Source organism: Lagenorhynchus albirostris, chromosome 1, assembly GCF_949774975.1.
Source record: "Lagenorhynchus albirostris chromosome 1, mLagAlb1.1, whole genome shotgun sequence".
NCBI classification, from domain to species: Eukaryota; Metazoa; Chordata; class Mammalia; order Artiodactyla; family Delphinidae; genus Lagenorhynchus; species Lagenorhynchus albirostris.
In genome coordinates, this window is record NC_083095.1 from 30,611,852 (window position 1) to 30,639,276 (window position 27,425).

The 27,425-nt window shown below is 42.8% G+C and overlaps 1 protein-coding gene across 8 annotated transcripts in view; it reads right to left on the bottom strand.

Annotated features, from left to right (window-relative positions):
- Nucleotides 1–268: 268 nt before the first annotated feature.
- The window catches only part of SIPA1L1 (signal induced proliferation associated 1 like 1), a 198,321-nt gene continuing 171,164 nt past the window's right edge, over nucleotides 269–27,425 (bottom strand). For 6 of the 8 annotated variants that reach the window (XM_060140055.1, XM_060140048.1, XM_060140016.1 and 3 more), the window contains 5 exons: nucleotides 23,716–23,962; nucleotides 14,821–14,967; nucleotides 5,645–5,759; nucleotides 2,957–3,041; nucleotides 269–2,280 (listed from right to left, as the gene is read on the bottom strand). In XM_060140055.1, the coding sequence (XP_059996038.1) occupies nucleotides 2,137–2,280; nucleotides 2,957–3,041; nucleotides 5,645–5,759; nucleotides 14,821–14,967; nucleotides 23,716–23,962 (738 nt within the window). In that variant the 3' untranslated portion in view covers nucleotides 269–2,136. The remainder of the gene's footprint in view (nucleotides 2,281–2,956; nucleotides 3,042–5,644; nucleotides 5,760–14,820; nucleotides 14,968–23,715; nucleotides 23,963–27,425) is intronic. The other 2 variants (XM_060140026.1, XM_060140005.1) reach the window with 1 other exon arrangement.

The following is a 27,425-nucleotide window of genomic DNA, read 5'->3' on the forward strand; positions in this document are numbered from 1 at the left end:
CATGGCACAGGGAGATCAGTTCGGTGCTCTGTGACCACCCAGAGGGGTGGGATGGGAAGGGTGGGGGGCGCGGGGCACGGGAGGGAGGAGATATGGGGGTGTATGTGTGTGTATAGCTGATTCGCTTTGTTGTGTAGCGGAGGCTAAGAGACCACTGTGGAGCGGTTGTGCTCCAGGAAAGATGTTAAGAAAAGAGAAGAAAGGAAAAGAAAAAAATAAATAAATAAGAAAACCTCAAGCAATAATACCAAAGTGTTTTAAAAGAGTGTTTAAAATGAATTTTATTTGAATTTTACAAGTAGTCTTTAAAGGCTTCAAACAAGAACTCTGTTGCAAAACTCTAATAAATAGCTTGCCCCAAATCCCCAAACAAAATGTAAAACAAAATAAAAACTAAACTCAGAAGGATAAGCAAGACTTCAGAATGCTTGGATGTTAGCAGTATTTCTCATTTACAAAGAGATATCAGGCAATGTACAATCTCCTTCATACAAGTCAAAGAGAGAAAGAGACAGACAATTGAGATCTTTACAGAGCACTCCGAAATCTTCCTATTTCCATGACAGAAATGTCACCAGAAAAAAAAAAAAATCCCATGGAGAAATCACAATCGTGAACGAAACTGTAGCATAAAAGTCTAGTGATGGGGGTGCGGGGGAGAAGAGAGGAAAATCCATCCCGTTTCTTTCAGGGATGGAGAGAGGAATGGGCTGAGATTACTTGGGGCAGGGAACTTCTGAGCAGGTGCCACTGGATAGCTGAACGTTCCCTTAGACCAGAGTTACCACTGAAGGGGCACAGGTGGTAATTTAGTGACAATTGTGAAGGCAAGAAACAAGGCCACCAGGAGCTCCCCTGGGGCCTCTCAGCACTAGTGACCCAGTTTCTCTGTTCTGTGCAGGACTGAGAGCCTTGGAACAATGGCCAGGGGCCCAAAGCAGCTGCATCACTAGACAGGAAAAATAGCACATCAATCATTTCTGCAGCAGAATCCTTTGGATGCCACACAAGGATGCAGAAAATGCTGGGCTGAAATTGTACACTGGGACATGCAGGTCTCAAAAGGCCATTCCATGATGATCACAGTCATTGCTCCTAACAAGTAAGTATTAAAGTTCACAATTTAACATTCACTTTTCCTAGTTACAAATACTGGTGAAGTCTTGCTTTGGAGAGAAGGATTTACTAATTTATTAATCAGATCATTTTGAGCAAGCTAAAAATACAATTTTGCCACATTGTTATCTTTAAAAATCTCAAACAAAAACTCTACTTTTGACCAAAATGCATATAAATCATATGATTTTTAGTTTGGAGGAATTCTGAAACCAATTACTGTTTGGAGCCAGGAGGCTACAGAAAGGCTGATCCCACTTTAGAGGGACTGACTTAAGCCAAACAAACAAAAAGGGCTCCAGCTCAGAGGAGCACACAGCACCTGGGACCATTTTCCCAGGGAAAGGAAGAAGTAGTGATGTCATAATGCAGGATGGGAAAGGGGTGTGGCCCACAGCCTCCGTCTCTGCCTCTCTCTGGTTCACTGATTTGTTATTGACAAGTAACCCCGTTCCTGCTCATCTCTGTAAGATAGGGACAGACATCACTAGCTCATGCACAAGCCATTCGAGGGAGGTAGGCATTTTCTCAAAGCACCTCCCTCCCCAGGCATTTTAGGAACGAAGGTAAGAAAATCCCCCTCCCCAAATAAACAGTTTTTAAAAACTTTATTTTCTTCCTAGGAATAATGACATTTGTCAGGATACTGAGGGAAAGCTTGGGTTACCTGAAATAGATAAGAAAGAGCTGATGGAAATAGAGGCAGATGGGCCAGTGGGGGGAACCCTGGTCCTAGCCCCAGTTTCTTTTTAAATACATAACAGATAAAGATAGATATTGTGCAAAAAAATAAAGACATTCACATTTTAGCAGTTAAACTTTTATTTTACTTTTTAAAATTTTTATTTACCTTTTTCTTTTTCTTTTCTACAAAAGGCAGATAATGATTGTTGATCTGCAATTGTTGTGTTGTGCGCTCCCCTAAAGGGGGCAAAGTTGGGAGCTGGGGCGGGAGCTCGGAGGATGCCTTCCCGGCGGCACTAAGGGGCGCGCGCCCCTGCGGCCCCCCCCCCTCCCGGCCTAGCTCATGTCGATGGTGTTGAAGACCCACTCTGTGAACTTCTTCAGCTTGTCGGAGGCGTTCTGGGATTCCTCCTGCAGCCTCAGGTTGTCCTCTCGCAAGTGCTGAACCTCCGCCTGAAGGTGAGCTTTGTCTTCTTTTTCCTGGGAGGGCGAGCAGAGCAGGAAAGAACTAAGAGGGTGGCCTCCCCCTGCCCAGCCGTGAGGAGTGGCTGTGGATCTGCGTGCGCCCTTCACCCACTTCCCTCCTTCATTCCACTGAAGAGCTGTCTATGTGGCCTGGTGCTGGGCCTTAAGATGCTCTCACCCAGGGAACGGGACTCCCTGAGGCATCCGCTACCGGCTGATTTTGGAATGTAAATACATGACCGAGTAGTTTAATGTCTTTGTTAAGTTGTAAGGAATAAGGGCTGTCTTACATTTTAGACGATTGTTCTGGGGGCTCCTGTGTTAATATAAAGCCACTCAAGAAACAAACAGCATCTAATTCTTTTGGTGCAAGAGCCTGAATAGCAGTGAGGACACGTGGGTCTGGGCTATGGAGCAGGGGTGGGGAGGCTGGGAGAGGGCTGGCTGAGGTCTAAAGGCGTTCACAAAAAAGGGAACGCTTTTTCTGTGCGTGTGACAATGAAAGCTTTCTTGCACTATGTGTGTCAGTGGGAACCAAGCTCTAAGCAGCTCCCTAAACATGTGTACGGAGAAAGTAGGGAAAACAACCACATCTTATTCCACTAACAAACAAACACTGCTGACAAAGGGCTCTCACGGTTCAAGGGCAGCTTGCATGGACCGGGTGACCTGCTTTGAGAATATGGTTTACCTTCTTCAGATCTTCTCGAAGCAACTTCAGCATACCTTCCAGCTGGTCCACTTTAGAAGCCAGAGTGGGAGAGGAATTTTTACTGCTGGGAACAAGAAACAAAAGACCTTGCTGGCAGGACCCTCCATGGCTGGCTTTGTTTGGCATTTTTTTTTTTTTTAAGGAGGCGCCTGAACTTACAAAATGGTTTTCAATGTCAAATTACTCAGGATGTCAAATTACAACCGTGCATTCTCATTTTAAAAAAGAAAATGGCAGTCTTAACAAAAGGTAATACAAGTGTGAACTACAGCCAATCAATGGCTTCCTTTTTTAAGATGCTGCATCTTTGTGACAATATAGGACAATAAGTGAAAATGGTCTCTTTGGCAGCACAAGAACAACTTTCTGGCAGACACAACTGTCAAACAGTGAAATGAGTATCTCTTTAGAGGCTCTAAGAAGAGGAGAGTTACTCCTCTGTGTGTGCATGTTGGCTGGGGGAGGGTTAGGGCAGGCTCTACGTTGGGGCAACCCAAGTAAGTAAAGCCTGGGGCCACTCACCCGGTGGCGACTAAGTCATCGGGCCCACGTCTTAACTTAGACTAAATATCTTCAAATATTATTAAAAAAATAAGGCTACATCTTTCAGAAGCTTCTCAGTCCAACCTTAATGTCTTAAGCTCTTCGCTATTATGATCAGCAAACTCTACGGCCCACAATTTTCTTATTTTCTCCCATTTCATTTAAGTGCTAAAAATGCCATGCCAGTGGAGCATCAGAAGGAAGGGGAGTTAGAGGACGAGAAGGCCATGTAACCAGCTGGACAGATGACACAGCTTGGCAGGGGCTGAAGACCTGTCAACTCTCCCTCCCAGACTCTCCTCTACTTGAATTCAAGCTCCAAAAAGTTTCCAGGTGAGTTCTAGCCAGAAACACAACCTCAGCCTCACACAACCAAAAATCTGAAGGCTTCCATGGAACCAACTGGCAGCTGCCTCTTTCCAGAGGTCAAGGGGAAGAGGTGGTGACTCTGAACTCTTGGCGTCATGAAATAAAAGGTATTCTTTACTTTAAAAATCAAAGTTCAAGTTGGAATTCCTGACCTAAAATAAGCTGTGTCAACGTCTTCTGCTAATTCTAGGTCCACAGCAAGCCCACAGTGGCATGGAGTGTCCCAAGGCTGTAAATAAAATGGAATGATAATGACCTCCTCACTTCTAAGAAAGACAGGACGACCAATTAAAAGCTGACAGTGAATGGATTTTAAAAGGGAAGTGGTCAGCTGCAATCCACCGCACCTCACAAGTAGGTCAGGTTTGGATGGGTTGAAGGCCAAGGATGTGACAGAATAAGAGTGGTGTTGAACAGAAAACACTGAGGCTGGGGATGGGGGCAGGGCTGTCCTTCACAAGCCGTTGAGTCCACAGTCCCCGCTCCTGGCAGGGCTGACGCAGCCACTGCAGGCTGTGGCGTACCTTGACTTCTGAAGGTCTGCAAAATGAATTCTGTGCTGTGAGTGCACTGATAATCTTTAAGAACATATTTAACCCCATTTGCATTTGCTCATCCACACCGAACAAAGACCCAATCATCATCCTCATCTTAAGCTTCTACAGGTTCTACAAAGATTTAGGAGCCGCTTAATAATCCTCTCTCAGGAGAACTGTCTTTGCTCACTCAGACTTCTCTTCATCCTAAAAAGGGACATTTGGGGCTCTCCCCTCGACTCTGCAATTTTTAAAAAAGTTCTCAACAGCCAAACTCACTGCCTCTTTCCTTCCCCAACTGTCCCAACAGTAGGATAAATGCAGCATCTGTTACACTCACAACAAACAACCCATTGCTCTTCTACTTCCTCTTGAAGAGGGTTTCCTTACAGACTTGCTTCAGAAGTCTTCAAGCACAAGTCGCCGGTATATCTGTGCAAACCTATGCCAACCTCACTCTTCCCGTTACTGGCTGTTTCTGACCAAGTTTTCTAGATACCTGGATTCTTATCCATCATCAAAAGGTTTTAAGAGATTTCAAGTTGATGAAATTATTCTCCATTAGGGAGGGCTTACTATGTGTCCACGGCTGACTGCTGGGATGCTTTAATATATAGGAACATCACACATTTATCCAACAACCTCACCATTTGACACTGAGGGGGAAATGGAAGAGTCAGCCTCTACATAGCTAAGTAGAAGTCAGAGTCCATGCCCTTAACTCAGCTACTGCTTTTAACTTCTTAGTTTACGTAACCCGTACGTCTCGCGGTGACCCAGTTCTAACGTAGGCTGAAGCAGAGCGCTGGGAGCTGCTAAGATGCAGGTACATTTACAAGCATGACCAACTGACAGCTTCAAAACTGGCGGACTCAAAACCCAGACTCAAGGACTAAACGCATAGGAGGCCGAGGATGTTCAGCACACGTGATCTCCCTTACCTTACCTAATAAACCCTGAGGCTAGAAATGTACGACGGCATTAAATAATAATGAATATTCACAATGATGACTTTTAAGCCCTCAAGAACAGTTTCATGGTGTTGAGGGTATTTGGTTACAAAGCATTCGAACAAGAAGTGACGTGTCTGGCACCGGAGTGATGCCCTTCATTCAGCTGCTACATGTGGCCTCCATCGCCTCTTCCCCACACCTGCGGTCTGTCACTGATGGAGGTGATGTGTGGTGTGGAGTGGTACCCTCGCCACTGGATGACTAACCTGCTGTAAGACTTCATCTGGGCCAGAGCCTGCTCTTCAAGCTGGTCATTGTTGGATGCAGCACTCAGAGGGCGATGGTTTTCATCACTAGCAGCAAAGAACGAGGCTCTCTGGACTGAAACGGAGAGAAGAAACCATTCAGTATTTTGGAACTGGAGCCTGGGCCCTCTCTATGGGGGCCCTCCATTTCTAAAAGAAATGGCCTACACGCACAGTCACATCTAATCAAGGGGCAGGAATGCATCGGAAACCTTATCTCCCAACCCTTGTAGGAAAATTTTTTTACTGTTGTAGCTGGAAGAGGATAGTAACACTGTAATTTCTCTTTTAAAAACAGTTGTTGTGACTCAGCTTCTATTCCAGCTTTTCCCTTGCTCATAAAAGTACCATTCTATTGTTTCCCTGGAAACAGGCCTCATGCCAAATTTCCAGACCATGCTTTCCACTCAGTGACAACATAAAGCGCATTAAAGAGCTAGGACTAAGCTTCCCGAGGCTTCCTCAAGTATGTTTTCCCTAAGACTCCTGGCCACCTTGGTGGGCTTTAGCCTAGGCCCACACCACCTCTGTTTCAAAATACACAGACTTCAGGCTTGAGCCAAGAAACAAAATCAAATTAAAAAAAAAAATCTCCCACTGAAAAACCAAAACTTCTTTGCAGCAACATGGATGGACCTAGAGATTGTCATACTGAGCGAAGTCAGTCAGAGAAAGACAAATATCATGTGATATCACTTATATGTGGAATCTAAAAAAAGGGTACTAATAAACTTATCTACAAAACAGAAGTAGAGTTGCAGATGTAGAAAACAAACTTATGGAGGGAGAACGAGGGGAAGATGGCGGAAGAGTAAGACGCGGAGACCACCTTCCTCCCCACAGATACACCAGAAATACGTCTCCATGTGGAACAACTACAGAACACCTACTGAACGCTGGCAGAAGACCTCAGACCTCCCAAAAGGCAAGAAACTCGCCACGTACCTGGGTAGGGTAAAAGAAAAAAAGAAAAAACGGAGACAAAAGAATAGGGACGGGACCTGCACCAGTGGGAGGGAGCTGTGAAGGAGGAAAGGTTGCCACATACTAGAAGCCCCTTTGCGGGCGGAGACTGCGGGTTGCGGCGGGGGGGGGGGGGAGCTTCGAAGCCGCGGAGGAGAGCGCAGCAACGGGTGAGGAGGGCAAAGCGCAGAAACTCCCGCACAGAGGATCGGTGCCGACCGGCACTCACCAGCCCGAGAGGCTTGTCTGCTCACCCACCGGGGCGGGTGGGGCTGCGAGCTGAGGCTCGGGCTCTGGTCGGAGCGCAGGGAGAGGACTGGGGTTGGCGGAGTGAACACAGCCTGAAGGGGATGGTGCACCTCGGCTAGCCGGGAGGGAGTCCGGGGAAAGGTCTGGACCTGCCTTAGAGGCAAGAGACTTTTTCTTCCCTCTTTGTTTCCTGGTGCGAGGGGAGAGGGGATTAAGAGCGCTGCTTAAAGGAGCTCCAGAGATGGGCGCGAGCCGCGGCTATCAGCGTGGACCCCAGAGCCGGGCATGAGACGCTAAGGCCGCTGCTGCCGCCACCAAGGGGCCTGTGTGCGAGCACAGGTCACTATCCACACCGCCCCTCCCGGGAGCCTGTGCAGCCCGCCACTGCCGGGTTCCCGGGATCCAGAGACAACTTCCCCGGGAGAACGCACGGCGCGCCTCAGGCTGGTGCAACGTCATGCCGGCCTCTGCCGCCGCAGGCCCACCCCGCACTCCGTGCCCCTCCCTCGCCCCCTGGCCTGAGTGAGCCAGAGCCCCCGAAGCAGCGGCTCCTTTAACCCCGTCCTGTCTGAGCGAAAAACAGACACCCTCCAGTGACCTACACGCAGAGGTGGGGCCAAATTCAAAGCTGAGCCCCCGGGAGCTGTGAGAGCAAAGAAGAGAAAGGGAAATCTCTCCCAGCAGCCTCAGAAGCAGCGGATTAAAGCTCCACAATCAACTAGATGTACCCTGCATCTGTGGAATACATGAATAGACAACGAGTCATCCCAAATTGAGGAGGTGGACTTTGAGAGCAAGATTTATGATTTTTTCCCCTTTTCCTCTTTTTGTGTGTATGTGTATGCTTCTGTGTGAGATTTTGTCTGTATAGCTTTGCTTCGACCATTTGTCCTAAGGTTCTCTCCGTCCTTTTTAAAAAAATTTTTTTAAAATAATTGTTTTAAATTTAATAACTTTATTATATTTTACTCTGTTTTACTTTATCTTCCTTCTTTCTTTTTTCTTTCCTTCCCTCCTTTCTTCCACTGTCCCTCCCTCCCTCCCTCCTTCCTTCCTTTCTTCCTTCCTACTTCTACTAATTCTCTCTACTTTTTCTCCCTTTTATTCTGAGCCGTGTGGAGGAAAGGCTCTTGGTGCTGCAGCCAGGAGTCAGTGCTGTGGCTCTGAGGTGGGAGAGCCAACTTCAGGACACTGTTCCACAAGAGACCTCCCAGCTCCACATGATATCAAACAGCAAAAATCTCCCAGAGATCTCCATCTCAACGCCAGCACCCAGCTTCACTCAACGACCAGCAAGCGACAGTGCTGGACACCCTATGCCAAACAACTAGCAAGACAGGACCACAACCCCACCCATTAGCAGAGAGGCTGCCTAAAATCATAATAAGTCCACAGACACCCCAAAACACACCACCAGACGTGGACCTGCCCACCAGAAAGACAAGATCCAGCCTCACTCACCAGAAGACAAGCACTAGTCCCCTCCACCAGGAAGCCTACACAACCCACTGAACCAACCTTAGCCACTGGGGACAGACACCAAAAACAACGGGAACTGAGAAGCAGCAGCCTGCAAAAAGGAGACCCCAAACACAGTAAGGTAAGCAAAATGAGAAGACAGAAAAACACACCGCACATGGAGCAAGATAAAAACCCACCAGACCTAACAAATGAGGAGGAAATAGGCAGTCTACCTGAAAAAGAATTCAGAATAATGATAGTAAAGATGATCCAAAATCTTGGAAATAGAATAGACAAAATGCAAGAAACATTTAACAAGGACCTAGAAGAACTAAAGATGAAACAAGCAACGATGAACAACACAATAAATGAAATGAAAAATACTCTAGATGGGATCAATAGCAGAATAACTGAGACAGAAGAACGGATAAGTGACCGGGAAGATAAAATAGTGGAAATAACTACTGCAGAGCAGAATAAAGAAAAAAGAATGAAAAGAACTGAGGACAGTCTCAGAAACCTCTGGGACAACATTAAACGCACCAACATTCGAATAATAGGGGTTCCAGAAGAAGAAGAGAAAAAGAAAGGGACTGAGAAAATATTTGAAGAGATTATAGTTGAAAACTTCCCTAATATGGGAAAGGAAATAGTTAATCAAGTCCAGGAAGCACAGAGAGTCCCATACAGGATAAATCCAAGGAGAAATACGCCAAGACACATATTAATCAAACTGTCAAATACAAAGAAAACATATAAAAAGCAGCAAGGGGAAAACAACAAATAACACACAAGGGAATCCCCATAAGGTTAACAGCCGATCTTTCAGCAGAAACTCTGCAAGCCAGAAGGGACTGGCAGGACATACTAAAAGTGATGAAGGAGAAAAACCTGCAGCCAAGACTACTCTACCCAGCAAGGATCTCATTCAGATTTGATGGAGAAATTAAAACCTTTACAGACAAGCAAAAGTTGAGAGAGTTCAGCAGCACCAAACCAGCTTTACAACAAATGCTAAAGTAACTTCTCTAGGCAAGAAGCACAAGAGAAGGAAAAGACCTACAATAACGAACCCAAAACAATTTAGAAAATGGAAATTGGAACATACATATCGATAATTACCTTATATGTAAATGGATTAAATGCTCCCACCAAAAGACACAGATTGGCTGAATGGATACAAAAACAAGACCCATATATATGCTGTCTACAAGAGACCCACTTCAGAGCTAGAGACACATACAGACTGAAAGTAAGGGGATGGAAAAAGATATTCCAAGCAAACGGAAACCAAAAGAAAGCTGGAGTAGCAACTCTCATATCAGACAAAATAGACTTTAAAATAAAGACGATTAGAAGAGACAAAGAAGGACACTACATAATGATCAAGGGATCGATCCAAGAAGAAGATATAACAATTGTCAATATTTATGCACCCAACATAGAAGCACCTCAATACATAAGGCAAATACTAACAGCCATAAAAGGGTAAATCGACAGTAACACATTCATAGTAGGGGACTTTAACACCCCACTTTCACCAATGGACAGATCATCCAAAATGCAAATAAATAAGGAAACACAAGCTTTAAATGATACATTAAACAAGATGGACTTAATTGATATTTATAGGGCATTCCATCCATAAACAACAGAATACACATTTTTCTCAAGTGCTCATGGAACATTCTCCAGGATAGAACATATCTTGGGTCACAAATCAAGCCTTGGTAAATTTAAGAAAATTGAAATTGTATCAAGTATCTTTTCCAAACACAACACTATGAGACTAGATATCAATTACAGGAAAAGATCTGTAAAAAATACAAAAACATGGAGGCTAAACAATACACTACTTAATAACGAAGTGATCACTGCAGAAATCAAAGAGGAAATAAAAAAATACCTAGAAACAAATGACAGTGGAGACACGACGACCCAAAACCTATGGGATGCAGCAAAAGCAGTTCTAAGAGGGTAGTTAATAGCAATACAAGCCCACCTTAAGAAACAGGAAACATCTCAGATAAACAACCTAACCCTGCACCTAAAGCAATTAGAGAAAGAAGAACCAAAAAACCCCCAAAGTTAGCAGAAGGAAAGAAATCATAAAAATCAGATAAGGAATAAATGAAAAAGAAATGAAGGAAACGATAGCAAAGATCAATAAAACTAAAAGCTGGTTCTCTGAGAACATAAACAAAATTGATAAACCATTAGCCAGACTCATGAAGAAAAAAAGGGAGAAGACTCAAATCAATAGAATTAGAAATGAAAAAGGAGAAGTAACAACTGACACTGCAGAAATACAAAAGATCGTGAGAGATTACTACAAGCAACTCTATGCCAATAAAATGGACAACCTGGAAGAAATGGACAAATTCTTAGAAATGCACAACCTGCCAAGACTGAATCAGGAAGAAATAGAAAATATGAACAGACCAATCCCAAGCACTGAAATTGAAACTGTGATGAAAAATCTTCCAACAAACCAAAGCCCAGGACCAGACGGCTTCACAGGCGAATTCTATCAAACATTAGGAGAAGAGCTAACACCTATCCTTCTCAAACTCTTCCAAAATATAGCAGAGGGAGGAACACTCCCAAATTCATTCTACAAGGCCACCATCACCTTGATACCAAAACCAGACAAGGATGTCACAAAGAAAGAAAACTACAGGCCAATATCACTGATGAACATACATGTAAAAACCCTCAACAAAATACTAGCAAACAGAATCCAACAGCACATTAAAAGGATCATACACCATGATCAAGTGGGGTTTATTCCAGGAATGCAAGGATTCTTCAAAATACACAAATCAATAAACGTGATACACCATATTAACAAACTGAAGGAGAAAAACCATATGATCATCTCAATAGATGCAGAGAAAGCTTTCGACAAACTTCAACACCCATTTATGATAAAAACCCTGCAGAAAGTAGGCATAGAGGGAACTTTCCTCAACATAATAAAGGCCATATAGGACAAACCCACGGCCAACATCATCCTCAATGGTGAAAAACTGAAAGCATTTCCACTAAGATCAGGAACAAGACAAGGTTGCCCACTCTCACCACTCTTATTCAACATAGTTCTGGAAGTTTTAGCCACAGCAATCAGAGAAGAAAAGGAAACAAAAGGAATCCAAATCAGAAAAGAAGAAGTAAAGCTGTCACTGTTTGCAGATGACATGATACTATACATAGAGAATCCTAAAGATGCTACCAGAAAACTACTAGAGCTAATCAATGAATTTGGTAAAGTTGCAGGATACAAAATTAATGCACAGAAATCTCTGGCATTCCTATACACTAATGATGAAAAATCTGAAAGTGAAATCAAGAAAACACTCCCATTTACCATTGCAACAGAAAGAATAAAATATCTAGGAATAAACCTACCTAAGGAGACAAAAGACCTGTATGCATAAAATTATAAGACACTGATGAAAGAAATTAAAGATGATACAAATAGACGGAGAGATATACCATGTTCTTGGATTGGAAGAATCAACATTGTGAAAATGACTCTACTACCCATAGCAATCTACCGATTCAATACAATCCCTATCAAACTACCACTGGCATTCTTTTCAGAACTAGAACAAAAAGTTTCACAATTTGTATGGAAACACAAAAGACCCCGAACAGCCAAAGCAATCTTGAGAAAGAAAAACAGAGCTGGAGGAATCAGGCTCCCTGACTTCAGAGTATACTACAAAGCTACAGTAATCAGGACAGTATGGTACTGGCACAAAAACAGAAACATAGATCAATGGAACAGGATAGAAAGCCCAGAGATAAACCCACGCACATATGGTCACCTTATCTTTGATAAAGGAGGCAGGAATGTACAGTGGAGAAAGGACAGCCTCTTCAATATTGGTGCTAGGAAAACTGGACAGCTACATGTAAAAGTATGAGATTAGATCACTCCCTAACACCATACACAAAAATAAGCTCAAAACGGATAAAAGACCTAAATGTAAGGCCAGAAACGATCAAACTCTTAGAGGGAAACATAGGCAGAACACTCTATGACATAAATCACAGCAAGATCCTTTTTGACCCACCTCCTAGAGAAATGGAAATAAAAACAAATATAAACAAATGGGACCTAATGAAACCTCAAAGCTTTTGCACAGCAAAGGAAACCATAAACAAGACCAAAAGACAACCCTCAGAATGGGAGAAAATATTTGCAAATGAAGCAACTGACAAAGGATTAATTTCCAAAATTTACAAGCAGCTCATGCAGCTCAATAACAAACAAACAAACAACCCAATCCAAAAATGGGCAGAAGACCTAAATAGACATTTCTCCAAAGAAGATATACAGACTGCCAACAAACACATGAAAGAATGCTCAACATCATTAATCATTAGAGAAATGCAAATCAAAACTACAATGAGATATCATCTCACACCAGTCAGAATGGCCATCATCAAAAAATCTAGAAACAATAAATGCTGGAGAGGGTGTGGAGGAAAGGGAACACTCCTGCACTGCTGGTGGGAATGTGAATTGGTTCAGCCACTATGGAGAACAGTATGGAGGTTCCTTAAAAACTACAAATAGAACTACCATATGACCTAGGCAATCCCACTACTGGGCATATACCCTGAGAAAACCAAAATTCAAAAAGAGTCATGTACCAAAATGTTCATTGCAGCTCTATTTACAATAGCCTGGAGATGGAAACAATCTAATTGTCCATCATCGGATGAATGGATAAAGAAGATGTGGCACATATATACAATGGAATATTACTCAGCCATAAAAAGAAACGAAATTGAGCTATTTGTAATGAGGTGGATAGACCTAGAGTCTGTCATATAGAGTGAAGTAAGTCAGAAAGAGAAAGACAAATACCGTATGCTAACACATATATATATGGAATTTAAGAAAAAAAAATGTCATGAAGAACCTAGGGGTAAGACAAGAATAAAGCCACAGACCTACTGGAGGACGGACATGAGGATATGGGGAGAGGGAAGGGTGAGCTGTGACAAAGCAAGAGAGAGGCATGGACATATATACACTACCAAACGTAAGGTAGCTAGCTAGTGGGAAGCAGCTGCATAGCACAGGGAGATCAGCTCGGTGCTTTGTGACCGCCTGGAGGGGTGGGATAGGGAGGGTGGGAGGGAGGGAGACGCAAGAGCGAAGAGATATGGGAACATATGTATATGTATAACTGATTCACTTTGTTATAAAGCAGAAACTAACACACCATTGTGAAGCAATTATACCCCAATAAAGATGTTAAAGAAAAATAAAAAGAAAACAAACTTATGGTTACCAGGGGGTAAGGCGGGGAGGGATAAATTGGGAGATTGGGATTGACATGTACACACAACTATATATAAAACAGATAACTAATAAGGACCTACTGTATAGCGCAGGGAACTCAATACTCTGTAATGTCCTATATGGGAAAAGAATCAAAAAAAGAATGGGTATATGTATATGTAGAAGTGATTCACTTTGCTGTATACCTGAAACTAACACAACATTGTAAATCAACTATACTCCAATAAAAATTAAAACAAAAAACAAAACTGTGATTTTATATGAAGGAGAGTGACCAACACATTGAAACTGACAATCAAGTTAGTCCTGGGGAATTGCCATCAGCTAAAATGGGGATTCACTGTTCACTGCTCTGTGGTTGTCTGACTGCTGAATTCCATGGCCTAGGCAATTGGCTCCCCCAAACTGGAGCTTGACTGAAGAGCAACTTTCAATCCTTCCAAGTAAGGGCAATAAAACAAAACCTCAAAACCAATCATCTACTAGCACCATCATTTTACAAAGACCATTTTAGCCTCAAAAAATCGGGAAGGGCAACCTCAGAGTCAGTCTATCAAAAAAAAGACCTCTGACAACCTCATGTCAACACACACAGCAATACTTTTAGTTTTTTTCTATTTCAGCAGAGCAGGTCAGCACTAGTCTAAGGGCCTGCATTGAAGGACCACTGGCTTAACGCAAGCACACAGCAAGTAGGTTGATGTAGGAACGAAGCAGGCAGAAAGCACACCTGCTACCACACACCCGAGAGATGAGTGAGAAGAGCAGAGGAAGGAGCCTGGGGCCGGGCCAAGCAGGACAAGCATCCTAACAGATCCAACTGTGCGTTGAGCAATGACGTTTTCACGACGTGATAAAACACTCTCCCGGACACGTGCTGTTTTCATTCACGTGACAGTTGGGATTCCCCTGCACTCTGCCCTTCTCAGGTACAGGGAGGCGAGGCATCCGTGTGACGAATTCCTATGTAGAGGAAACACTGGGTTCCACCTGACTAAATCTGACAGTGGGGGCCCCTACCAAGTGCTCAAGAACCGTTAGCTCAACTGGTTTCTGGCTGTGATGGTAAAATGTCAGCGTGTCCAGAGCACTCACACCGCCCACGACCTCAGTATGGCCCAGCCCGGACCATCAGTAGACTCACCCTCATATGCCTTGGCAGCGTCCACCAGGTTGGACCAATCCAAATCCGCAGCAGCGTCGGGCAGGGGCATGAGGCCGGGGTCGGGAATGGGCGGCCTTTGGGTCTCCTGGATGTCATTGAGGGAGCTGTCCGAGGCCGAGAACTCTCCTGCAGGAAGGGACAAGGGATAAGATGCTTCTCATGCCCACAGGAGAACCACTCCAAGTTTTACCCATTTTCTGTTAAAATATATTTGTAAGTCATTTGTTACCTGGAATCAGTTTCTAGTCTAACAGGCCGTTAGTGGTCATTCTAAAGCTGAGTCGAACTGGGAACTGACTTCCTCCAACCTTAATTCACTTTTGTATAACCTCCCACTGTCCCATTTCTAGTGGGGTGAGTCTTGGAAAAGTCAGTCCTGCACCGAGGCAATGTGTCTGCTTTGGCAGGAGCTGCTCGTCTACAGTGGGACCCAGGGCAGCTCCTCGTGTTTCCTCGCAGAGTCGAGAGATTCAGGCTGGGGTGAAGGGACCTACTTCAAGAGAGGTGGGTTTTGCAGCCAGGCCAGGGAGGCTTGGTGATGCTTGTTTGAGGGGATAGTAAAGCTTATTTTTAACTGCACTGGAACCTGGGATCTGACTGCCCTCCATGTGGACTCCCTGCATCCCTGGCCCACGTCTGTTCTGTATCCCAGGAACGGCCCACTGGTTTCTGCAGTTGGATGTATCCAGGGTGGTGTGAGAACCAAATCAGAGCACGTGACAGTGAGTGCTGGGTCACCCAGCAGAGTTAACACAGGTTAACTGGTGTTGGCTCCTCCTCCTTCCCAAGGACACGCTAAGCAACTCTTGGCATCAGTTTTCTTTGTTTTTGTTTTTTTAACGCACATCTTATAATCTTAAGTTCTTATTTGAGAATGTAAAAATACAAGGTACGATAGACTTCGGCAGTCTTGGTTGAGTGCCAAGAATAATACAGAGAAGGAAGACAGTTGATAAATGAGTTTATAGGGTTATAATCTTAAGTGTAAAAATGTAGAAAGACAAAAAGAAATGGTCCACATCAGAAAAACTTAAAAAAAATTCAATTATGTAAACTTACGACTAAATAAATCATATTTTAAAAAGATGGTACTCAAGACTCATCACTGGTTGATTACATTTTTTTGCTATTTTCTATGTTGTGGAGGTATCTATATGGTGGAAACTCTATACAGAAGTGTATCTGTATACATCTCTTCCCAGTTTGCTTTCAGTGACATCACTTTGGTAACCTGAAATCAGCTGAGGTAGGAGTATATCTACACCACAATAACTGACAAGTGCTGCAAGTCGGTGCCTGTGCCTCCTTCCAGGAGCTGATCGTTAAACGTTTACCAGCACAACAAGAATCATACTTCCAGTGAGGACAAAAAGACACTGAGAGATACTCAGCTGGGAAGTGATGTAGTAAACTTTGTTCATTGGGAAGATCATTTTGTTTTTTTTTTAATTCAAACAGAAAGTCACAGAAATTATAATCATCCTCATCAGTTCACTCAGTCCCATGTGATTAATTTTTTTTTCATCTTGATCTTTTGTTAGCACTCTTATGAATTCATCAGTTTTCCATTAGAGTTCTGAAAATGCTTATTCATTCAGTTCAGCAATATAGTCAATTACCAGAAACCTGTACAGTTTTCGATTTACAGCAGCCCAACATTCCAAGCCCCTTCTAAGGTGACAATTTTTAAAAATACAAATATTAAGCTACAGTAACAGCTCATCTCTGCTTATCCTGGGGACGGGAGGAATGGGTGAAACGAGCCCCTCTGTGCAGTGGGGGGCGTGCTGCTACCGCTCAGGTTCATGTAGGTGGAGGAGAGAGGGAAACGTAGCTCAGGAAACGAAGATGCTCTCGATGGGGCAGCAGCTGGGGCAGAAACGAGAGCAGAGCATGTGTCTCCATGAGAAGGGTCACCCGCACAATGTGACTGTAACACTAAAACTCATGCAAACACAAAGCTGAAAGTGAACTTCTCAGTTAAAATCTCTAAGCGACCCTGGAAATAACTGTGAATTAAAAAGTTTTGTCAATTATCATAGCCTATAAACCAGAGAACATTTAGTGCTTGCTTTCCCTTTCCAATTACGTAAAGAACTGGTCTGAAGTGCAGTTACTAGTTATTAATGTGCTTAACATTAGCAAAATTATGAGTAAATGGACATCAACAAATGTTACCTGATATTAAAGGCTCAGTTGTATTTAAACTTGCTCCCACCAAGGGTAAGTGGTTGGAATGATTTACAATGTTGGGTTAGTTTCTGATGTACAGCAAAGTGATTCAGTACATATATATATTTTTTTCGTTTTCAGATTCTTTGGAACAGACAATTTTGTGTGTTATACACAACCACCCTTCTGCCCTTTTATCTCTGGGGCCCAAATTTCCACTTGGAAAAAAAGAAGTCGCCCATTCCCCAAACACATCTCAGTATCTCAGTGGTGGTCACACCAACGAGGCCAAGGCGTAGGGCTCAGCCCCCCAAGGACTGCTCAGTTTAGGGCGTTGGATCACTGTGGCTGCTGCCTGACTTTTAGGAAAGCAAGAAGAGGCGGTGCAAGGAGCTAGGAGAGGGTGGCCCGCTCCTCCCCTCCCTCAGTGCCAGGCCTTCAGCCACAGGCTTCACAGGGAAGGTGTGAGGGGGGCAGATTTCCAGGCTGTTCTCTTAGTATGTGAGCTTCCAGAAGGCAGGGCCTACTGTGACATGACACATGCAGACAGGCTTTCACAGAGGGTTTATTTTTATCCCTATAAAGGTTAAAAAAAATGGGGAAGTGAAAGAAACATTCAAGGTAGGCAGGAAGTACTTGTAAGAGGAATGGAGTGCAGGGAGAGTGGTCCCAATGCAGGGAGAGGAGGGGAGGAAAAAAGGCTACTATTTAGGGCACAACTAGGAGGTGGTTTCTAGAGTCCAGATGGTAAAAAGTGGTCATTTCATGTGTCAGCTTTGGTTCATAGACAGTGACCTTTCAGGGCAAAGAGAAATCAGGTTCAAGCCATAGTTGGACCTCTTATAAAGAGGGAGGAGGGGGAAGCTGATGTGATTCTTGAGTGATGTCTGCCACAGGGGAGAAGGGGAGAAGGGAACTGTGTAGGAAGCAGGATGGAGATGATGGAGCAACAGTCATGGGAGTGGGTTGAAAGCTCAGAAAAGATGCAGGGAGAAAGCAAACTAGGAAGGCAGGAGATTTAAAGAAAACACTGCTTCAGAGAAGAAGCAGAAGAAAAGAAATTGGGTATAAATGGACATAGAGAGAGATAAAGCTGCAGAGTTCCCTGAAGGAAAAAGGGCAGAAGGGAGGTGGGGTTACAGCCACCTGTATGATTAGCAGGCACACAGGTTCCATAATAGGTATCTGCCGTGCTGGGCAATAGTGGGAGGGTAGCTGCAGAACCCTGGAATGGAGTTGGACAGAGGAGAAAGAAAAAAAGCAGTTGCTTTTGGTCCCTGAATATGGCCCTTAATAAAACTGGGATCAAGTAAGGTGATGGAGGAACAAGGCATTTATGAATCAAAGGGAAGAATACGGAGGTGCCCGGCATCAATAAGCCTTTTCCTAAATAATACTCACTCACTCAATGAATGAATGAGTCAACAAGTGACTGGCCGACACCACAGCTAATCTTCTCATAGCTGGGAAAGACAGAACAATGCTGTGGCTCAGGGAAGCCAGTGGATAACATTCTCTAAGAAATAACTAATCTGGTGTTAGCCAAATGTGCCCAATCCTAACAGCAGCTGCGATGTTTTGCAAGCCAGAGGGGAGCCGCATGATATATTCAAAGTGCTGAAAGGAAAAAACTGCCAACAAAGAATACTCTACCTGGCAAAGCTGTCAATTCAGAATTGAAGGAGAAATAAGAGTTTTTCAGATAAGCAAAAGCTAAGGAAGTTCATTACTACACTGGTCTTACAAGAATAGTTAAAGGGACTTCTTTAGAGAAAGAGTGCTAATTAGTAATAAGAAAACATATTAAAGTATGTATCTCACTGGAAAAGGTAAATATATACTAAAGGTGGTGAACTGACCACTTGTAAAGCTAGTATGAAGGTTAAAAGACAAAAGTAGTAAAAATAACTATAACTGTAATAAATTAAGGGATACGCAAGATAAAAAGATGTAAATTTTACATAAAAACATGAAATGGGGTGGGGAGGAAAAGTTAGAGCTTTAGAATGTGTTCAAATTTAAGTTGTTCTCAACTTAAAACAGACTGTTATAAGTTGTTTTAAGTAAGCCTCATGGTAACCATAAACCAAAACTCTATAGTACATACACAAAAGATAAAGAGAAAGAAACCAAAGCATGCCACTAAAGAAAGTCATCAAACCACCAAGGAAGACAGTAAAGAAGAAGAAAGGATCAGAGGAACTACAGGCATCCAGAAAACAACAAAATGGTACAAGTACATAGTTACCGATAATTACTTTAAATGTAAACAAACTAAATTCTTCAATTAAAAGATACAGAGTGAAAAAATATATATCTAATTGTTGCTTCAGGAGATTCACTTCACATGTAAGGACACACACAAAGGGATGGAAAAAGATATTCCATGCAGAAGGAAACCAGAAGAAAGCTGGGGTAGCTATACTTACATCAGATGAAATAGACTTTAAGACAAAGACTGTAGTAAGAGACAAAGATCATGACATAATACTAAAGTGGTTATTCAACAACAGAATATAACATTTGTAAATATTTGTGCACATAACCTAGGAGCACCTAATTATATAAAGCAAATATTAATAGACCTCAAGGGAGAATAGACAGGAATACAACAACAACAGGGAACTTTAATACATCACTTTCAACAAATGACAGATCACCCAGACAAAAAAACAATAAAGAAACATTGGCCTTAAATGACATGTTAGACTGATGGTCTTAACAGAAATACAGAACGTTCCATTCAAAAGCAACAGAAGGCACATTCTTCTCAGGTGCATATGGGATATTCTCCAGGATAGACCATATGTTAGGCCACAGCAAGTCTTACTAAATTTAAAAAGATTAAAACCATATCAAACATCTCTTCTGACCACAGTGGTATGTACCAGAAATTGATTACAGGAGAAAACTGGAAAATTCACAAATAGGTAGAGATTAAACAAACAACATGCTACTGAACAACCAATGGATCTAAGAAGAAAGCAAGAGAAACTTAAAAAATACTTTCAGACAATTGAAAATGGAAATACAACATACCAAATTATGGGATGCAGCAAAAGCAATTCTAAGAGGGAAGTTCATAACAATAAATGCCTACATCAAGGAATGAGAATAGTCTCAAAATACCAAATTTTACCTCTCAAGAAACTAGGAAAAGAAGAATTGAAGCCCACAATTAGTAGAAGGAAGGAAATAACAAAGATCAGAGCAAAATAAATGAAAGACTAAAAAGAGAACAGAAAATGTCAATGAAACTAGGAGCTGGTTCTTTGAAAAAAAAAATAAACGAAATTGATAAACCTTTAGCTACACTCAGGAAAAAAAGAGAGGACTCAAAATCAGAAATCAAAGAGGAGATGTTACATCTGATACCACAGAAATACAAGGGATCGTAAGATACTACTATAAACAGTCATATGCCAACAAACTGGACAACTTCAAAGAAATGGAACACACAACTACCAAGACTGAATCATGAAGAAATAGAAGATCTGAACAGACAAATTACTAGTAAGGAGATGGAATCAGTAATCATAAATCTCCCAACAATGGAAGTCAGGACTCAGACAGCTTTACTGATGAATTCTACCAAACATTCAAAGGAGATTTAATACCATTCCTTCTCAAACTCTTCCAGAAAAACAGAAGAGGAGGGAACCCTTCCAAACACATTTTACAAGGCCAGCATTACCCTGATATGGAAACCAGACAAGGATGCCACAAGAAAAGAAAATTATAGGCCAATATCCCTAAAAACATGGATGCAAAACCCCTCAACAAAATATTAGCAAACCTAATTCAACAATATGTTAAGAGGATCATACACCATGTTCAAGTGGGTTTCATTCCAGGGATGTAAGGATGGTTCATCAATGTGAAAAACCACATTAACAGAATGAAATATAAAAATCATATAATCATCTCAGTAGATGCAGAAAAAGCATTTTACATTTTCAACATCCATTTATGATAAAAACTCTGAACAAAGTGAGTATTGAGGGAACATACCTCATCATAATAAAAACCATATATCACAAGCCCACAGGTGATGCCATACTCAACTTTGAAAAGCTGAAAGCTCTAAGGTCAGGAACAAGACAGGATGCCCACTCTCACCACTTTTGTTCAACATAGTATTGGAAGTCCTACCCAGAGCAGTTAGGCAAGAAAAATAAATAAAAGGCATTCAAATCAGAAAAGGAGTAAAACTGTCACTATTTGCAGATAACATGTCATATATAGAAAACCTTAAAGACTCCACCAAAAAACTATTAGAACTAATCAAAGAATTCAGGAAAGTTGTAAGACACACAATCAATACAAAAAAACCTGTTGTTTCTATTCACTAACAACAAGCTATCAAAAGGATATATTAAGAAAATCCCATATACAAAAAAGAATAAAACACCTAGGAATAAATTTAACCAAGGAGGTAAAAGACCTGTACACTGAAAAATACAAGACATTAATGGAAAAACTGACGAAGACACAAATAAATGAAGACATTCAATGCTCACGGATTAGAAGAATACTGTTAAAATGTCCATACCACCGAAGCCATCAACATATTCAAAGCAATCCCTATCAAAATTCCCATGGCATATTTTACAGAAATAGAATAAACAATCCTAACATTTGTATGGAACCACAAGAGACCCTGAATAGCCAAATCAGTGTTGAGAAGAACCAAAAAACTGGAGGCATCATGCTTCCTGATTTCAAATTTTATTACAGAGGTACAATAAAACAGTATGGTATTGGCATAAAAATAGACACATAGATCAATGGAACAGAATAGAGAGCCCAGAAATAAACCCACACATATATGATCAATAAATTTATGACAAAGGAGGAAAGAATATACAATGGGGAAAGGACAATCTTTTTAATAAATGGTGTTGGGAAAACTGGACAGCTACATGCAAAAGAATGAATGTGGACCACTATTTTACACCATATGCAAAAGTTAACTCATAATGTATTAAAGACTTGAGTGTAACACCTGAAACCATAAAAATCCTAGAAGAAAACATACATGGTAAGCTCCTTGACATAAGTCTCGGTGATGATTTCTTGGTTCTGACACCAAAAGCAACAAAAGGAAAAATAAACAAGTGGTACTACATCAAACTAGAAAGCTTCTGTGCAGCAAAGGAAGCCATCAAAAAAATGAAAAGGTTACCTACCGAATGGGAGAAGATATTTGCAAATCACATATCTGATAAGGGGTTAATATCCAAAATACGTAAAGAACTCATACAACTCAATAGCAAAAAAGCAAACAATCCGAGTAAAAAATGGGTAGAAGATTTGAATAGACGTGTTCCCAAAGAAGACATACAGATGGCCAACAGGTATATGAAAAGATGGTCAACATCACTCATCATCCAGGAAATGCAAATCGAAACCTATTGAGATGTTATCTCATAACTGTTGAATGGCTATTATCAAAAAGACAACAAATAACAATTGTTGGTAAGAATGTAGAGAAAAGGGAGCCCTTGTGCACTGTTCATGGGAATGTAAATTGGTGCAACCACTATGGAAAACAGTATGGAGGGTCCTCAAAAAATTAAAAATAGAATTACCATATGATCCACCAATTCTACTTCTGGGTATTTAACCAAGGAAATAGAAAACACTAACTCAAAAAGATATGTGCACCCCCATGTTCACTGCAGCATATTTACAATAGCCAAGACATGGAAGCCACCTTAGTGTCCACTGATGGACGAATGGATAAAGAAAATGTGGACACACACACAATGGAATATTACTCTGCCATAAAAAAGGAATGAAAATTTAGAGTCATAGATGTAGAAAACAAACTTATGATTACCAGGGGGAAAAGGAGGAAGAGGGATAAATTGGGAGATTGGGATTGACATATACATACTACTATATATAAAACAGATAACTACTAAGAACTTATTGTATAGCACGGGGAACTCTATCCAATACTCTGTAATGACCTATATGGGAAAATAATCTAAAAAAGAGTGGATACATGTATATGTAGAACTGACTCACTTTGCTGTACAGCAGAAACTAACCCAACATTGTAAATTAACTATGCTCCAATATAAATTAATTTAAAAAAGAATGAAATGTTGCCATTTGCAACAACATGGCTGGACCTTGAGGGCACTGTGCTAATTGAAAAATGTCAGAGAAAGACAAATACTGTATGATCCATCTCACTTATACGTGAAATCTAAAAAAAAAAAAAATTTGAGCTCATAGATACAGATAACAGACTGGTGGTTGCCAGAAGTAGGGTGGGGGTAGTGAAAGATGCTGGAAGGAGTCAAAGGTACAGATTTCCAGTTATAAAATAAATGAGTCATGGGGATATACAGCATGGTGACTATTGTTAATACTGTACTGAATATTTGAAAGCTGCTACAAAAGTAAATCTTAATCTGAAACTAATATAATGTTATATGTCAATTACACCTCAACTGAAAAAAAATAAACCAAGTATCCTAGATGACTCTTGCGGTCCGGTGAGGCTCAATGCCTGTGGTCTGGGATTCCAGGTGAGAGGCTGAATGAGGGAGGGGTGCTGAGCCCAGATAATCGGAGCAAGCAAGCAGGACTTCCTGTAATTCTCATGCTTGAGCAAACCGAGTGGCAAGTGTCTGTGGACACTGGCCATCATCAGCAGGGCTGTTCAGCTGCAGCTGAAGACACACTTACCGTGCAACGACTTCATTCCCAAGGTGTAAGAAGGCCTCCGCAATGGAAGAGACTTGGGGAGAGAAGGGTAGGTGCTACTGAAGAGGACATCGTTGGGCAGGGCTTGGTCCAGAAGCGAAGCCCTTGAGGTGAAAAAGTGCTCCCTCTGGCCGCTGTAAATACTCTCATCGGACAGTGTTCTGTGCAGGGCCCGCCTTGAGGTGGGAGTGGTGGGAAAGGGAGACTGAGGAGAGGAGAGCGCGTGGAACTGAAAAACAGCGTCAAGACAACAGAAAGTCAATCTTCTGGGTCACACACCCAAGACCGGGGGCGGAGGATGGGTGCGTTAACAAAATCACTCTGGTAGACACAACCTTTCAGATCCTGGAGCCCAACAGGGAAGCCTCAAGGTCCACCATCATTGTCTACATCCTTAAGGGCTAAAACAGGAGTTCCAGGCGCCGCATCCTCACAGCCCAGCATGCTGGCTGCAGCCGATCAGTGCTCAGTACAAAATTCAGATGTGGGACTAAGCAGATTCATCACTATCGTGTCATGGTTAACAACAAGACTTTAGGATCAGACAAATATGGGTTTTATTTGAATCCCGTGTCTTTGACCAAATCATGTTATTGCTCTGAGCCCAGCTCCTCGTCTATGAAATGGGGTTCACCTCTCAGGATTATTATGAGGATTCCATGAAACACTGGACTGAGCACAACAGTACGTTATCAGTGGTGTTACGAAATAATGTTACGGTCCCCAGCGAAACAGCCATGGTGCCAGGAAGGTATCCTCAGAAGCTTGTCAAGCAATTGCATGTTTGCCAGGCAACAAGAGCCTTTGATCATCACAATATATTCACCCAAATAATAGGTGGCTTTTGAAAGCATTAACTACTAATATTGTATTTAATGAGCTTGGGAGATAATTTATTTTTTTAGATGGATTTCTATTCGTGAAATAAAAATAGGGAAGTCATCTTTATAACTGATAAGTATTTATACAGTTATATATAAATGACAAAAGCTCTAGATAGCTGTATCTCTTGTCAATGTCTTTTGCCTTTGTGACCAGATTTGATTTTTATTTGAGATTTTTCTACAAATAGCAAGCTTTTGAGAATTCCATTCATGGAGAAAAAACAGACACGTTAACAATATTGAAATATCCAGCATCCTGCAAGCCAACAGAGTATGCGGTCCATTAACAGAGTTATCTTGGGGCTTCCCTGGTGGCGCAGTGGTTGAGAGTCTGCCTGCCGATGCAGGGGATGCGGGTTTGTGCCCTGGTCCGGGAAGATCCCACATGCTGCGGAGCGGCTGGGCCCGTGAGCCATGGCCACTGAGCCCGCGTGTCTGGAGCCTGTGCTCCGCAACAGGAGAGGCCACAACAGTGAGAGGCCCGTGTACCGCAAAAAAACAACAACAACAACAACAACAACAAAAAACAGAGTTATCCTTATTTAGTTCTTCTTAGTTAACGGTTCACCTTGGCAGGGAGAACAATGTGGAGAACAGGTGAGGATGTGAGTAGGAGGGCTGAGTCACTGCTGGCAGGAAGCCACTGTGAAACTTTCCATGACACTTTGAAGGGATAGAGAGATAATGATATGGCAATGCCTCCATCTAGGAGGCTGAGAACAGATCTGATGCTCAGACTCATTCATGGGTTCTGAGGTCTAACATGCTTCCGGTCCAACAAGCCAAGGGTTGATCAAGTCAAAGCTACCCACAGTGTGGTATGCACAGCTGCAGCATAAATATGAAAAAATTATTAATCAAATGCATTGTAAATGAGGCCCAGGTGTAGCCAACTGTGTTCACTTTTTAAAATTCACAATGAGTTAAGCCCAAAGTACATACGTGCTTACCTTGAAAACTAAGCTGTTCTGATAAATGCTTTGTGAGTCTTTAAGTGGGAGGCGACTTGGTATGGAAATGATTTCCCTTCTCATTTCACACAGAAGAGTGGGCATTAGAGAGGTTAAATGGCTTGCTAATTGTAAATTAAAAAAAAAAAAAAAAAAGGGCTTCCCTGGTGGTGCAGTGGTTGAGAGTCCGCCTGCTGATGCAGGGGACGCGGGTTCGTGCCCCGGTCCGGGAGGATCCCGTGTGCCGCGGAGCGGCTGGGCCCGTGAGCCATGGCCGCTGAGCCTGCGTGTCCGGAGCCTGTGCTCCGCAACGGGAGAGGCCACAACAGTGAGGGGCCCGCATACCGCAAAAAAAAGTCACCTCCCTCCACCTGCAAGGTTCTAGAACTGTCACATAAGGCTCCTGCCTACTAGACCCGATTTCAGATCTCTCTATTCAAAAACTGCTCTCAATCATTTTTAGCACATCTGGGTTTGGCAAAGGGACTTCCTTTTCCAGTGACTATCCCCACCCTGATGGTTTTACAGGAGAGAGATTTTCCACCAGTTCTAGTTTCAGCCTCTTTGGGAAATGTTAATATACTTCAAGGTAGTAAACAGCTACCTTGAAGAGATCCTTTGAGCAGTGAGATTTATTCAAAGTTATAACATCCTGCACTAAAGGGAGGCAGGGGAGGAGATGGAAGGAAGCAATCTACCTAGATGCTTTCTATCCGTTAAAAAATAGTAGGACCTAGCCTGGGCCAAGCACGTTGGGACGGCTCCTGACCCCAGCCCTCTTCAACTCCAGTCTTAAAGGTATGTGCACCTATCCAGTCCCCTAGGGTACCCTCTGTCTTCCTTGCAGGTCATACCTGAGATCGCTGAGTGGTGCTGCCCCGTGCTGCCACACCCTGGGAAAGAACCACAATACAATGGGTGGCAGACTTGGAAGGGATTTTAGAGAGCATCAGGAAGGGGGATCTCAACTGTGTTCCAAGGAGCCCTAAGGGTTCCTCCCAGCATCACTGTCTGGGGAGAGGAGATGTTCAGGTGGGACCCAAGAGCCCAAGGCACCCCACCCCTCCCATTGGAGAAGTTCTGCTTTCTTAGTTCTACATGTTGGGCTGCCATGTGTAACTAACTGTATTAGGAAGAAAAGGGCTCCTGAACTTTAAAATCATTTGGGCACCATTGATCTAGTCTGGTCTTTTGTCTCAAAGCTGAGAAGCAAGGCCTAGAGAGGGGGTGTCTTGCTTCAGGTCCGTCTCCTTCCCCTCCTCACTCTTTTCACTCCTCCTGGCTCTCAGTGAAACGGGTGACCCGCACTTGCAATAAGCAAGTATCGGCTCTTCCTAAACACTAGAGCCGCGTGAAGCCTCTTCCTTTGGTCTGTATCTGAGAGTACTGGCTGGAGAGCAAGGCTCTCAGTTTGCACTACTTACTGTCTGTTCACTTGCCAGACTCATGCAGCCCTCGGGGAGAATACAGTGATCCCAGCTCTGCCTGCCAATGAGGTTTCATAGAATGTTAATAGCTCTGCCCTTTTCCTTGAGATACGAGTTCCACAGCAGCTGCGCGGGGCCCTGCAGCCACCCACCTCTCAGCTCCAGCCTGCCCAGCAGAGCCCTGCCACGTCCTGCAGCAGATATCTCACTCTGCTGGCAAACGAGCCGGGGAATAACCCCGTCATTTGCTATTCATGATGGCTCACTGGTAGCACTTGCTATCTGAGAAAGCCAATGTGGCGTGAGTGGTTTCCAAGTATCACAGCCCAAAGCAAGCTACTCCTTGTACCCTGAAGCCTGATGCAGTGGCTCGGAGCCTTGAGCCAGGCATGGCCTGGAAGACCTCTCAAGGGCATGTTAGCCTTACTGAC